Below are 15,472 nucleotides of genomic sequence, written 5' to 3' on the forward strand. Positions count from 1 at the left end.
GTGATGTGAGCCTTCTCTTCGCGAACTCCTGTCTCGTGATGAGTGATTTCGCGAACGTCTGTGAGAGATATGAGATCTTGATCTAGAGCAGCTAGGAATAGGAGATGGATCCTTCGATGTTCTCGAATGTTGAAGGTTCGCAGATGTAGGACGGTGAGTAGGCAAGTTATGTTTTCTATCCTCCTCCAAGATAACAGAGTCGTCCGAATGTGGAGACCTTCGCAAAGGTGTACTTTCGCCAACGTAGTCTTGAGACGTAGTTCCATGTGTAGTAGGTTTGCGCAGGTCCGTAGATTTGTGCACAGTGTTGGTAGATGAGAGGCTTCGCCGAGCCTTCGCTTCTTCCTCGAACCTATGTTCCATCATGGCCATCATCTGGTTGTTGAATTGTCTCATAAATTCTCCTGGATCAAAGTTCTGCGTTGATTGAAGCTGCTACGGTGTAGAAGAAGCGTTCGCGGACGCTGATGAGTTGCGTGCCTTGACTTCACTTCGTTGAGAGGTAGGTGGTAGTTCGTCGAACAGCTGGCTTTCTGTGACCGTTGCAGGAGACGATCTACTAGTCGTAGAAGTCGATTGAGTCACTGATCTCGTAGGTACTTGGGGTAGAAGTATCGGGGATCATCAAAAACGTCTGCTTCATGTGGAGGTAGTATCTCTTCGTTGAAGGATTTCTGATGTGTTGACTTAATAAGCCGCGTAGATTTACCCTCCGATCTGGTTGCAGATGCTTTCTTCTGCGACGTAGAAGAAGATGACGTCTTTTTCTTGGCTTGAGTCGGAGTCAACTCTGTTGTAGCTGATCTCTTCTTAGCCCCCGTACCAGCAGACTGTCCCTGCACCTTACTCAAAATAGCACCAGTATTATGAATACAGGCTGATTTCCTGTTTTATCAGCCGTGACTAGAGATGACTTCCTCACCCGATCCATGGCATGTCTATAGATATAAAACAAATATTAATTAAATTGTAGATTTGACAAATCATCACAATAAGTACAGCGCAAGCTGGAAGAACATGGTTTTATGCACGAAGGGCATTGGGGGTGAGGATCAGCCACGGATAACCTGTACCTGCAAACACTGCAATATTCATGATATGTAAACAAAGTTACATAAAATGAAATTATGGCACAAATACAAATAATTTTTACAATTCTTATACATATAAAACAAAGTAGTTATTGCCAAATCCATGCACAGCGTAATTTTGAAGAATAGGACCTAAATAAAAAGGACATAATGCCGTATAAGGGACTCCAGTGCTCGCCCAACCATCCACTTGGGCGAAAGTGGAGAGAGTGACAAATAAGGCTAGTCACAGGACTGTTTGCGCGGGAAAAGGGAAAAGGGAGGTAACTCGTGGGTCAGTGTATTTTTACGTCTGCTTCGGGAACTTCAAGGGATTCAAGTGTTCCACTATCAATCGCAAGGGAAAGGGAGATAAGCAAAAGATCATGAGTCAGGATAAGAATAAATAATTAGTATGATTATGTTTTGGAAATGGACATTCTTACCTGTTTGGAATCTCCATACCCGACAACCACTCGGCATCTCGGGCAGACTCCGAGCATCAAGGACAATGTTCTCATAAGCAGATAGGTCCCACTTCCAGACATCATTTAATGATATCGTCGATGAGAACACTGATCTGGAAATGTAAAGTTATTATCTTTAAGTAAAAATTATAAAAATGCTTCAACATGTACAATTTAACAGATTAGAGAATGAAATAGGTAATATGTGCATAACAAGATAATAAATAACTGTAGAACAAGATAGCTAATAGTGTTACACAAGATAGCTTATACTATAGAACAAGTTCGGCCCATCTATAATACCTACCTCAATTGGTCCCTCTCCTCCCGCAATCTACAGATGATCAAGGTGTTGCCCTGTCTGCTCAGTCTCCTGGCAACCTCAAGCATCAGGTCAGTTGCCTCACTACTGGAAAGAAGCCTGACCTCGACATTCATTCTGTTAAGATTTTCCAACAAAAGGATGCATTGTTCTTTGTTAAGAAATTTTAACTGACTCTCTTGTACATCTACTTTTGTCTCAGCTAATGCTGCCCAGAATGCCATAAGTATTTGGTCATACTTGAACGAGTTCATCATCAAAGACGCTTTGGAAATGAATACTGAAGACACTGCTGCAATTTGTTGTAACTTTGCAAAGAACACCTCGTTATCTTTCATGTCATTCTTGCTCACAACCCCATGTATAACATTAAGGTTTTCACTTGTAAAACGACGTAATTTTGCAGTCACTTCTCTGGCTACTGAGGTGTTGTAATTTGTTATCATTTTAGATTTATGTTCACAGTTCATCACTGTCAGTACAACTGGGGGCTGCTCGGGAAAAGCCAGAAACATATCGCATCTTATTTCAGAAGGTCTCTCTGAAACTGGAAAGTCTAGTGTTGTTGCTAAGGATTCTGTCAAATGCACCAAACACTTCTCGTCATCACTCAAGTCCAGCTCTGCACCAGTGACAAGGTTGCAGTGAAAGAGGGATTTATCAGTTTCCAGGACTGAAAGTAGCATATCCTTAATGTCCACCAAATGGCCTGTCAGACTGACTGGAATTATGTTGACGCCGCCTGTTGATATAAGGATCAGTTAAGTACAATTAACTTCAAGTATAGAGATAAGGGATCATATCTGAGTTAAAAAAGAAACTTCACATTCTTTCTTCAGGGCACTTTAAAAGAACAAGAGATGGTAAGATGGTTAAATTGTTATTATTTCATTGCTGAGATCTGTGTGATGGACTCGATACACTGACAGTGCCATAATCAGTTCCATTAGGCTACACCACCGTTCCAAAACATGGGTATACAGAATGTCAAGTCACAAGAATAAAAATGCGAAATTTCTCAGTTCAATATCGTGTATGGCCGCCCCACGCATTCACCACTGCCAAACACCGTCTCCATCGACTGCCTGATGCTTGTGAACACGTGGTTGGGGATTCTGCGCCATTGCTCTTGCAAGGCAGCGCCAAGTTCGTGCAAATTCTGAGGTTGGTTCGTGAGACCACGAAGCCTTCTCCCAAGTGCATCCCAAACGTGCTCCATTGGATTAAGGTCAGGGGACCTCGATGGCCAGTCCATGACGTTGATTCAAGCGTTTTGAAGGAAATTTCGTGTCAACATCGCGATATGCGGCCGAGCATAATCATGCTGGAACTGTAGATCTGGGCCATGAGCCGCCATGAAAGGAACGAGTTCAGGGGTGAGCACCTGGTTGCGGTAAGCAGCAGCTGTGAGGTTTCCACGGATGACCAGAAGTCGGGAACAGTTGTTCCCACAGAAAGCACCCCCACACCATGCAACTTCCGCCCCCAAATCTGTCGACTTCCTGTACACAGCATTGGGCATACCGTTCACGACATCGTCTCCAGACTCTATGCCTGCCGTCCGCGAATCTGAGGGTAAACCTGGATTCATCGCTAAAGACGACTCGATTCCAGTCTCTCTGGGTCCATCGGAGGTGATGTTGGGCCCACAGCAGACGTTGACATTGATGAAACGGCGTCAATATTGGCCCACGATATTGACGTCGAGAATGGAGATTGCAAGCCCGCAACCTTGGGCGATCAGAAGTGGTGCCAGTTTGTTGTAGACGACCTCGCAAGTCATACACTGTATGACGGCTGCATCCCATTGCTCTTGCGACGTCAATAACTGATCTTCCCGCTTGCAACGTTGCACATTTAACAATCGTGGCATTTCAAGTACCGTTAGAACTGTGGTTTAAAAGTGTTTTTTCAATTCTTGAGGCCAATGCAAACACGTGCATATGAAGAAAACTTCGATGCGAAGATCACGTGATCGACTGCACGTGCAAACCTGATTTGGCACTAACGTCATTTGCACGACGAATGGCTGGGTTTGAGTGGGTTTTGCTAACGTTTTTCTAGAGTCGAAAGATAGGGATCCCATTTCGGATACATAAATGTATCATCAGAGAAAAATTATTCATTATTTTTCAAATTACATTTTGTGAAGTTTCTTTTTTGACTCAGTATTTAATATCAATTTAATAAGATCTACATTCTCAGTGTGGCGCATATGCATGTCTTTACCTTACTGTTTTACACATGTTGTACAGTTGGTCTCATGACAATCTATACATAATAAAGGATGAAAAAAACATTATAAGGGATCATACAGGGAGTGGTTGGAAACAATTCAAATGAAACAAATTGAGATAACATTCAATGAAACATGGGACAAATTAAGCAAAATGCAACCAACAAGTGATGAGTGAATTCCAGAATGGTTGGATAACAGCTGTATGACCTCAGTAATAAAAAGAGTTGACAGTGAGTGAGTGAGTTAAGATTTTAAGTCACATCAGCAATATTTCAGCCATATCGTGACTAAAAGCAAGTTATAATTTCATAATGAATAAAGGTAAATTATCAAACCCTGTCAACGAAGGACAGTAAAATAACTAGTTTATCACAGATTTCAGTTTTAAACTAGTAATAAACTCTAAAACATTTTAACTATATATGACAATACAACATGAAAAGAGGCTATAGATTGCCCACAGCTGAAGGTAGATGACCAATTTAGGACCATGGGGACTTACAGTACATTCACTTCCTGCATGGATCTTAGCTGGATTTACACCATCCCTTCAGTCGTCAGCAAGTTTAAACAATTTAGCCATACATTACAATAACATATCTTCTACGGTTAAACATAATGGTATGTTTAAAGTTACTTTGAATGTTTTGGGACTTACGTACCCCCACAGGAGGAAAAAGAATTGACAGAGGCATGCAGTCATTTGCACGATGTGCACAAGTTTAAATACGGTTAGACGCTTGAATAATTAGGCTGAGGGATAGGCATGATTGAAACTAGGTCAACAAATGTCTTTGGTGGTCGATACCATACGTTTGTGAACGTGAGCTCGTCTCCAGTCTCGGAAGCATGCATTCACATTGCACTGACCGACAGTTAAAGACTTTGGAATAGAGATGAAGATCGTGTCACTTAGACAGACCAAGACTGGTTACCAGAGGAATTAACATATTATTTAGACTTGGACATGGTGCTCGATCTGGCTCAGAAAAGAAAATATTTCAGCATTCAGTTCATGACCAATATCGAGAAGGCTTAATCATGATATAGGGTAAGCATAACATTCTGGATTTGTACGTGACTCTATGTTGGTAAAGTCAAGACTTCACTTCATCCTAAGAGATGACAATGCAAGAATCCATTGTCCACAAGGAGTAGCCTGCCCCGTCACACTCCCCTCACCATGTGGTGTGAGCTGATGACATCATCGTGTTTTCTGGGCTCAAACAATCATTCCAAATGTCACATATTAAACTTTCATATCATCATCTCTGTTAAATGTCAATATTGTCATCTAATCATTGTTGTTGGTCCCCTTGTACTTATATAGCTATCTATTTCCTAGATTAAGGATAAAGGAGTAAGAATACACTCCAAAATGTCCTGTACCTTACCTTACAGAAGTCAACATCCATAAATCTTCATCATAACCCTCTGTAAAACAGAGGAATGAAACAGATTTCCCATTCATTTCTTCTGATCCTATATTTGTTTTTAATTACATACGGATTATCAAACATAAAAAAACAGTGTGTATATCTAAGCAACAGCAGTACAGTACCTTTCATCATGTAATGACGTTTAATTTCAGTAATATCTCCTTTCGCTTGCTGTAACCGTGGTCGGAGAAAGTCTTTACTGTGGAACACTTGGCAACCATCTTCTTTCCTGTTTGATGTCTCGGTCTGAACATATTGCAATTTGCAACAATCAGTAGCAGTATAACATGGAGATAGTTAGTGATGAACAGCTTATTTCATACGTCTTGGTGTGGCTACGTACATGCACAATCTCTATTTTCGGTTTCAGATGTATGCACAATCATCCTGTACGCATCCTGTAAATTCATTTACAAATAAATGAATGATCAACAAACATGAATATAAATTTTGGACTTACTCTTTGATTCTTTGTACTATGTGACCTGTGTTGAGTGCCTGCAAAAACAAGCATTTAGGTATTCCACTTTAATCTATCACTGGAGAGAATTAAGGGATGACTGAAAATAAAGTTAATGCGTTATAAACAACATTGTCCATAAAAACCTTGCATTAACATAAATGAAAGTATCTGCCATGACTGTAAAAAGTATAATGCATGAACACTATATACCTTTGAGAAACTTCCATTGCCGGCCAGAGGGTTCGAACGGATAACTGTACGTTTCATGAACCAAATTTTCAAACTTTGTCAGGTCGGTGCCTTCCACATCAAAAACCGAGATTGTTGACGAGTAGACAGATCTGCAGCAAGAACATAGTGTCAGTGAACTTCAGAACTTCTTATCCTATATGTTTGACAAATTATCATGAACATCTGAAGTCAGACAGGTTACTAACTACGGTCATCACGTTTAGAAACGTGTAGAACTTTCCTGAAATTTGTTATATGAGAGCTAAAAAACTAATCTTTTGGCAGAATCAATTTGATTTTTTTAGTTTACAAAAGGTAGGTTAACCTTTGATGGTTTGATAATTCAAGTTGTCTCAAGTACCTTCTGTGAATGTGACAGAAACTCCCTCTTGAAAGAATGATCATGGTTAGTTCTTTGAGACAGGGCTATGTTGTTGCTTTTGTTGTACCCTACAATCTCTTTCTCTGTGCACAGACTTTTTGGAGCTTTGGGAGCAAGTACAAAGGAGGAATGGTCATGTCTATAGGTTTTGGGCACTCATGAAGAGCAACCAGCTCATCTCGTCCCAAATTAAAAGATAATTATACTGAAATTAATCACGTGAGAAAAGTTTGTGCAAAATACGAAAGAAGCATAAGAACTGAAAATGTAAGCAGCAGGTACAGATTGATCGTGTGTATTTTCATTCAGAACCTAAACTCAATGAAAATTCCAAATATGTGTAACAATGTAAGTAGTCCAAAACATTCTGACAATCTGCTGGTTCTTATTTTCTGTTTGTTTTCATTGTGACCAAGAGATATAGGAGAGGAGAACTTCCATCGTCGGTGTGCGTCAAATCAGTCATGGGGTCACGCTTTCAGAAACTATAATCATATGATAATATGTTGTGATGAATCTTGGAAATCATTAGAGTACACCTATTTATTTAACTGTCCCTTGCTACAATATCTTTCCCATGCATGGTCTAAAACTAATGAGCAAGTGTATGCAACAAAAGTAGGCGAACAGATACACAGAGTGAAATCTGAATTCGACTTTGTTTACATTTCAAACAAATGGTCCTTTTCCAGCGCGGCATCTAATATATTTCGTTAGATTTCACTGAAACACTTAGTATTGGTGACAAAGACCATTTGTCATTTTATTTTGAACTGTATGAGGAATTCAAGGATTCGTGTAAGAGTAGGTGTGACGTGATTTTATAAACACTCTGCAATATGGCTGAAAATTCACATTGACGTTAACTGTGTGTATTTCGTAATGTGTCAAAACTGGCCATATGCATGTAATTTTCAGTATATTTGCCTTACAATGAGCGGATGATGTCATAGAAAAACAGAATAAAAAACTGCCAGTTGCATTTTCCTTCGTGATGTATTTGGATATGGTATCGACAGGTGGGAAGAGTGGAAGAGGTGGGACAGATATTTACGATTTATGTAGGAATTAAATAACAAACGTAGAATGCCGACATATTCACCGATGGCAAGCTAGATGTAATGCATAAACATGCTAGTTTTTGAGAAAAACGATACTGTTGAAAGACGGCTGACTCAGGTTGAATGTTGTACAATTTGGTTACGTGGTAACACTGTTTGTACAATTTATACGGTTTTTTTTCAAACTGCAAAGTCATCACAGTGTGGAACTGACCACATAGCCAGCTGACGGCCAGGCAACAGCTGGATTAAAGCAGTAGCCTGCGCATCGACACACTCGAACCACACCTATACCTGCACCACGTGAAACGAGTCTAACGACGTCATTCGTTTATCGGTCTGGCACCAATGACGTCATTTTCAAGGGACATAAGCCACGGTGTGTTTATTGTGGACATTGAACTCTCGGTTAATGTGGAAAATTTGAAGCGATATAACGCAAAACATACATTAGTTACTTCTGATATTTCTACTGTTTTGGCTATACAACTAATTGGGAAACACCTTTTATGATGAAAAAGTGCAAGACGAATTTTCGTGTAAACTTGCCCTTATATGTATCCAACCACGTTTTACCAAACAGAATATGTGTTTAATTTTTGGCTACATTTGTCTTGATCGGTAACATCTGAATGGGTGGTGTAAATCAAGCTAGAGTTTATACAGGTAGCACTGCAAGTCCCAATGGTTTTTATTATGGTGACCAGCACCCCTGAAGAGCAACCTCCTTGTGGTGGTTGCTTGGTAACGCCAATGGCTCTTCGCCCCTGCGTGGACCCGGGGTCGAATAGGTCCACAGCACCCCATTGCTGGTCATAAGAGGCGACCAAATTGGGCGACCCGTTTGCCGTGGGTTGCGTCCCTGTGTCGGCAGAGGAAGGGAGTTTGGTGGTTGAGGATGAAGGAACCGGCAATAGTGCTCCTTAATCCAACACACCACTTCGACCCTGACTTTGCCTAGACGGGTGGTAGAATCGGCTTTCACGCCATGTCCTGTGCATGAAATATAGTATTTTCACATTTTTGATATTGTAAAATCTCCTTTGACATGTTCAAATCCTAATCTTTGTCAAAATGCAAATCGGTTTAGATCCCTATGCACAGAAGGCGGTGGCTCATGGGTCAGTCTGGTGATGCTGACCTCTGATTCCTGTACGTCTCCAATTGATTGTCACGGGCAGAACCATCCTGACCTTTGACCTGGTAGACAGCTACAGCTTTTCGTGTCAACCTTGCTGGAGTATAACACCCCCTTATACCTGGTCTTTGCAGCTTGGAGATCCGCTACAGAATAACATCGTCCCTGTTGACACTCCATGGTGGGTGGGGAGAGGGGGTGCGGAAACACAATCCCAACGACATGGCTTCCGAACACCCTGGTTCAAAACGAAGAAACACCGACTCCGACAATTCCTCGTCTGACGAGAGTACGCCCTTCCGACCTGACTACTGGTCACGCTTCCTGATCATTGAAGCTTGTGACAAGCAACCGCTGCAACTGAATCCATTTGCAATCTCCAAAGGTATCGCTGGTATCTGTGGAGAGGTTGCCAATGTCACCAAGCTCTGATCCGGCTCACTCCTGATAGAATGTACTAGGAGACAGCAATCCTTGAATCTACTCAAAATCCAAGAATTTGTCAATATCAAGGTTGCTGTCTCAGCGCACAAAACCCTGAACACATGTAGAGGTATAGTACATGACAGAGCTCTATGCCTGTCTGACATGACTGAGGAACAAATTGTCCAGGAACTTCCTCAGCAGTCTGTCACAGCTGTGAAGTGATTCACTTTTAAGAAGGATGATGTTGTTCAACCCACAAACACCTATCTCTTTACGTTCGCCCAATCTAAGATCCCCGACTCGATTAGAGCTGGTTACTGTAGTATTGGAGTGGTGGTATACCCAACCCTCTCCGGTGCTACAACTGCCAAATGTTTGGCCATGGATCCAAGTCCTGTCATTCCTCTGCTGTTTGTTACCGCTGTGGTGATAAACATGAGGGCAATGACTGTACCAAGGAAGTGAAGTGTCCAAACTGTGGTGGTAACCATATAGCCTCCTCCAAATCTTGTCCTGTACGGCAGCGTGAATCAGAGATTATAAAGATCAAACATGAACAGAATATCTCCTTTCACGAAGCTAAAAAGAGGGTTCTAAGTTTATCTGCAGCCCCCTCAACAAGTTACCTTCTCATCTTCTGCTGTCTCTCGTCCTTCCGTCACACCCATCACTACTGCAACTATCTCGTGTCAGACCGATCTGACATGGATCAACTCTTCTCAACCAATCTCAACCCCTTCATCTCCAAAACCAAACGTCAAAACTTCTGAGTCACAAACACCAGAACAAATGCCAAAGCCAGAAACAGAAACTATGCGCCATAAAAGGAAAGGAAAGAAACTAGAGAGACTAAAGCCGCATGAGGAACTACCAAAGCCCAAATCCAAAACCACCTCTCCTTTAGATGTCCCCCTCGAGGTCCACAACTCCTTTGGACCTCTGGATATGGAGGTCACTCCATCTCCAACTGACACAAATAGGAGTTCCTCAAATGCCCCCTCACGGTCACGCAACATGTCACCAGTGGAAGCACCATGAATCCACAAAGCATGATTCAATGGAATTGCAGAGGACTTAAGAATAATTTTAATGAACTACAGTTATTGATTCAAGATCTCAAACCGTCTGCGTTTTGTCTCCAAGAAACCTACCTAAAAGGGACTGCTAATTTTGACATCCGTCGGTACAGTTCCTACCACTCCTTTTCTCCTCCTGGTGCTAAAGCATCCTCCATAGCCCTGTTCCACTTGACACTACCCTACAAACTGTTGCTGTCCGCATGACTCTGAACACAGGGTTTACGCTATGTTCACTCTATCTTCCTCCCTCCTCAGCTGTCCGCCTATCAGATCTTCAGAACTTGTATGATCAACTACCAAAGCCATGCATAATCATGGGCGACTTGAACGGCCATAACCACCTATGGGGGAGTACTGATACGAATAATAAGGGAAAGGTCCTTGAAGAGTTTCTCTCCAATAATGATGTATGCATCTTCAACGATGGATCAAACACCTACCTCCATCCTGCCACTGGATCATACTCTGCTCTCGAGCTATCACTTACAGATTCTAATCTTTTAAATAAGTTTGAATAGTCAGTCCACTTCCCAACAATTCTTACTCCTATCAACCCCACGGATGAACCACCATCAACAAGATGGAATTTTACTAAGGCCAATTGGCCTTCATTCCAAACCCTATGTTCTGAAAAACTTAAGCTGGACAACTTCAGGAATGTTCCTGATCCCATGGAACTATTTTCAGACGTCCTAAATGCCATCGGAGACAAAACTATTCCTAAGTCCTCTGCAAACCCGCACATACGCAAACCATGGTTTGATACAAACTGCAAACAAGCTACAAAAAATAGGAAGAAGGCGGAAAAATATTTCCGACAACATCCTACAGTGCACAACCTGAATGCTGTGAAAATGACAAATGCCAGGGCAAGACGTACCTACAAACAAACTAAACTCCGATCATGGAGGAAATATGTGTCTAAAATCAACTCCCGCACACCCATGTCCAAGGTGTGGAACATGATTCAAAAGATTAAGGGCAAAGGGTAAAAATCTGGAGTTCGCCATCTGAAAGATGGTGACTCTCTCCTAACAAATAAATCTGAAATTGCAAACAAACTTGGCGAAACTCTGGCAAACCACTCCTCCTCATCAAATTATAACCCTCAGTTCCAGAAATACCAAACCCAACAAGAAAAGAAATCAGTCAATTTTAACTCTGATAATGGTGAAGATTACAATGAACCTTTTTCTCTCCATAAACTACGTACTGCCCTCGGGCAGGATCTGATGAAATTCATTATCAGCTCCTGAAACACCCCCCTGATTCAAGTTTGGAAACACTACTCAATATATTGAATGACAACTGGACAACCGGAAATTTTCCTCCTTCGTGGCACAATGCCATTATCATCCCTATACCAAAGCCCGGCCACGATCATACTGACCCCTCACACTACCGTCCTATATCACTAACAAGCTGCGTTTGTAAAACCAAGGAGCGCATGGTCAACAATCGTTTAATCTGGTACTTGGAGACCAATGACCTCCTCAGTGACCTCCAATGTGGTTTCCGAAAAAAACGAAGTACCATTGACCATCTGGTGCGTCTGGAATCATTTATCAAAAACTCCATTGTCAACAAACATCATACTGTATCTATCTTTTTCGACCTAGAAAAAGCATTTGATACAACGTGGAAACATGGTATCCTAAAAGATTTACACGAATTTGGATTGAGGGGTAGACTACCTCAGTTCATATCTCAGTTTTTAAACAACAGACAATTTCAAGTTCGGGTGGGTTCCACATTGTCTGATTATTTCCACCAAGATCAGGGCGTCCCTCAAGGCAGCATTCTGTCTGTCACACTTTTCAGCATAAAAATTAACAGCCTCACTAACGTTTTGAACAGTTGTGTTGATGGATCCCTTTTCGTGGATGATTTCAATATTTCATGTCGTGGTAAGAACATGCACACAATAGAAAGGCAGCTACAACTCTGCCTTAACAAAATCCCAAAATGGGCCAATGAAAATGGTTTTAAGTTTTCAAAATCCAAAACAAATTGTATTCACTTTTGCCGTAAATACAAACCACACAAGGATCCAGACCTATCTTTAGAGGTACTCCCATCAAGGTAGTGGAAGAGGCCAAATTCCTGGGACTCATAATCGACCGTCACCTGAGATTCTTACCACACATAAAATATTTGAAAACAAAGTGCTTGAAGGCTCTGGACTTGCTAAAAGTCGTTTCAAATACAGAGTGGGGAGGGGATCAGACTACCCTCCTTCACTTGTACAGATCATGTGTTTGCAGTAAACTAGATTACGGCTCCATTGTCTATGGTGGAGCCTTCAAAAGCAATCTAGAAAATTAGATTCTATCCACCACCAAGGCCTGAGGCTCTGCCTGGGAGCTTTTAGGACCTCTCCTGTAGACAGTCTATATGCGGAGGCCAATTAACCCTCCATTGAACAACGCCGCATTAAACTCTCACTGCAGTATATCACTAAACTACGTTCAAATGAGTCCAGTCCAGCATACAATAGTGTTTTCAACCCTCTCTATGAAAACCTGTTTCCTAATCTGCCAAGCCTGGTTCCACCACTTGGAATCAGAATCCAACCACACATATCTGCAGCTAAAATCGATCTCAATATCATTGCACCTTACCGACTTCTGTCCTCACCACCGTGGCAAATGGTGAAACCACAGGTCTGTCTTACCCTCACCAAACTCAAAAGTCTGAAACAAATCCTTTGGTGTTCCAACAGGAATACAATCGGTTACATTCAAAGTATAACACCCATAGGTCCATTTTCACAGACGGATCCAAGGACCATGGCCAAGTTGCCAGTGCTACAGTCATTGGATTCAAGACTGTCTCCTCTAGGATTCCCGACAACAGTTCCATTTTCACCACTGACGCCAAAGCTATCTTCTCAGCTTTGACCTACATTCAACTGCAGAATCATTCCAAAAACTTCATTGTTTTTACAGATTCATTATCTTGCCTTCAAGCACTTCAAAATGTTACTTCAAGTCACCCAATCATCCAGGACATTTTTGAACTTTACTACGACCTTTCTACTGGCCAATGTGACATCGTCCTCTGCTGGTTGCCGGGTCACGTCGGCATAGCAGGTAACACAAAGGCCGATCTGTTCTCCCACGTGAGCGCTCATCTGAAAGTGAACTATCTGAGGGAAGTTGACCTATGTCATAAATTGTAGCTGTGTAAACGTGACTAACGAATTGCCTGCTTTTAAATTTAGTGCTATGACATTCTCTGTTTTTAAATTACAATGTAATGAATATATGTCTTTGAAACAAAACTAATTTTGACTTTGTACTTACAATGTGTATTAATGCAGACTCGTTCTCGTCACTATATGGCTGAAATAATGCCGATGTGACGTAAAGCCCAACTCAACTCAACTCAAACTCGTACAGCCCCTACAGTAAAGTACTGCGTTGTATCCCGTTTCTTGGTTTGCAGTTGCTTCACGCAACTAACGTCACTGGTGGAAACATTACGTTCATGTTTTCCGACGTTTAATATTTCTCACAAGTTTTCAGCGACGCGGTAACGTTCGCAATGTTTACATTCCCACAATGCAATCGTGGAATGTTGCTTGACTACTCAGCTTCGTCTGGATGTACGGATCTAAACTTACGTTGGTAGTAGAAATGCGACGTTCATATGGTTAACGTTAATCACAGATGTAATTAAAATAATTTAGAGAAGATATTTAATCTTAACGTAAACCGTCATGAACCTGTTTATCATTTGTTTTTCTGGTAACGTTCGTCTTAACGTAGGGGGGCAGACACATCAATAGAACAGCGCGCCAGTTAGCCCTGTGCGAGGATTCTTAATTTAGGTCACCGACACCGTTGATTGTTTTCTGCCTTAGATTAATCGTAATTATCCTTAGAAAGTTTTAAATTTGGCATCTTAGAAAAGAAATACCGTTCGCTCTACCACCATGTATAGTGTAATAAAGCACACTTTCGCCCTGAACTATTATAACGCTAAAGCACTCGGACGCAAGCGTCCTCGTGCATTAACTATAATAGTTCAGGGCCAAAGTGTGCTTTATTACACTTTACATGGTGGGTAGAGGGAACTGTATTTCTTAAGTAACAGGCTGGTTTTAAGTCTAAGATGTGATAATCTATTATTTTAGTGTCATTTGTCGACGGGTATTCGTATTGTCTAAGTTTGTTTTTGATAATATACGCTTATAGTCACGTATGGCTGACATACTGCCGATGTGACTCTAAATTCTCACTCGTTCACTCATTCATAGGGTTAAAGCAAAATGTGATGGTGTTGATTATAGTACCGATCCATTAGTTAACAAGCTGGAGAAACATTTGTAGCATTATGAGATGTGTCACTTCCAAGTGATTTGATCAAATAATTTAGGCAGCGATGCTTCTTACATTCATCCATTAATTTTATGCTATTTGAAGCCTTGTCATTGGGAACTACATACATGTTGTGGGACGTATTTTGTATATTTAAGGCATATATACCGTTGATCTAAGATCTACAAGACGAAGAACATCAAGTCTTTGCCTTTATCTGATTTAGTATATGTCATGTCACTATTATCTAAAAGCAAAACAACAAAGATTGTTTAGAGTATACATACAGTTTATGTGATTCCACATACCTGAGTCTGCTCTTTTCTTCCTGTGAGTTGCATATCAGTAGAGTGTCACCCAGTCTACTCAGTCTCCTGGCCACCTCCACCATCAGAGTCGTGGATTCAATGCTGGTCTCCTGTCTGCAGGAAACATATCTACTTTCGATGTTCTCCACAAGACACACACACTGATCAGAAGTGAGAAAGTGGATACAACTGTCGCCTACTTCACCTGTTTCTGTCAGGACTGACTTTGTCTCAGCAACAGCTGCCCAGAAAGCCATCATCACGTGCTCATATTTTGCCAGAGTCATCAACAGAGAAGACTTTGGAACAAAGGATGCAGATAATGCTGCTATTCTCTGTAACTTTATGTAGCACGTGTCTGTGTCTATGAGGTCACTCAAACTCAAAACTCCATGTATCACATTAATGCTTTCATTGGTAAACCTGCGTAGTTTTGAAGTCACTTCTCTAGCCACACTGGTGTTATACTTCCTTATCTCTTCAGTTTCAGTGTCATTGTCAATCAGAGTCAGCAGCATGAGGGGT

The 15,472-nt window shown here is 41.4% G+C and overlaps 1 protein-coding gene across 1 annotated transcript in view; it reads right to left on the bottom strand.

The window, feature by feature from the left end:
• The window catches only part of LOC124273287, a 32,314-nt gene extending 16,849 nt beyond the window's left edge, over nucleotides 1-15,465 (bottom strand). Inside the window, exons 1-6 of the mRNA XM_046708525.1 lie at nucleotides 14,948-15,465; nucleotides 6,211-6,341; nucleotides 5,998-6,035; nucleotides 5,660-5,783; nucleotides 1,845-2,601; nucleotides 1,517-1,650 (exon numbers count right to left, since the gene is read on the bottom strand). Of these exons, the coding sequence (XP_046564481.1) occupies nucleotides 1,517-1,650; nucleotides 1,845-2,601; nucleotides 5,660-5,783; nucleotides 5,998-6,035; nucleotides 6,211-6,341; nucleotides 14,948-15,465 (1,702 nt within the window). The remainder of the gene's footprint in view (nucleotides 1-1,516; nucleotides 1,651-1,844; nucleotides 2,602-5,659; nucleotides 5,784-5,997; nucleotides 6,036-6,210; nucleotides 6,342-14,947) is intronic.
• Between the last annotated feature and the right edge of the window lie 7 nt (nucleotides 15,466-15,472).

The sequence above is a fragment of the Haliotis rubra genome, unplaced genomic scaffold, assembly GCF_003918875.1.
Source record: "Haliotis rubra isolate DU_JTF1 unplaced genomic scaffold, ASM391887v1 Scf179, whole genome shotgun sequence".
NCBI classification, from domain to species: Eukaryota; Metazoa; Mollusca; class Gastropoda; order Lepetellida; family Haliotidae; genus Haliotis; species Haliotis rubra.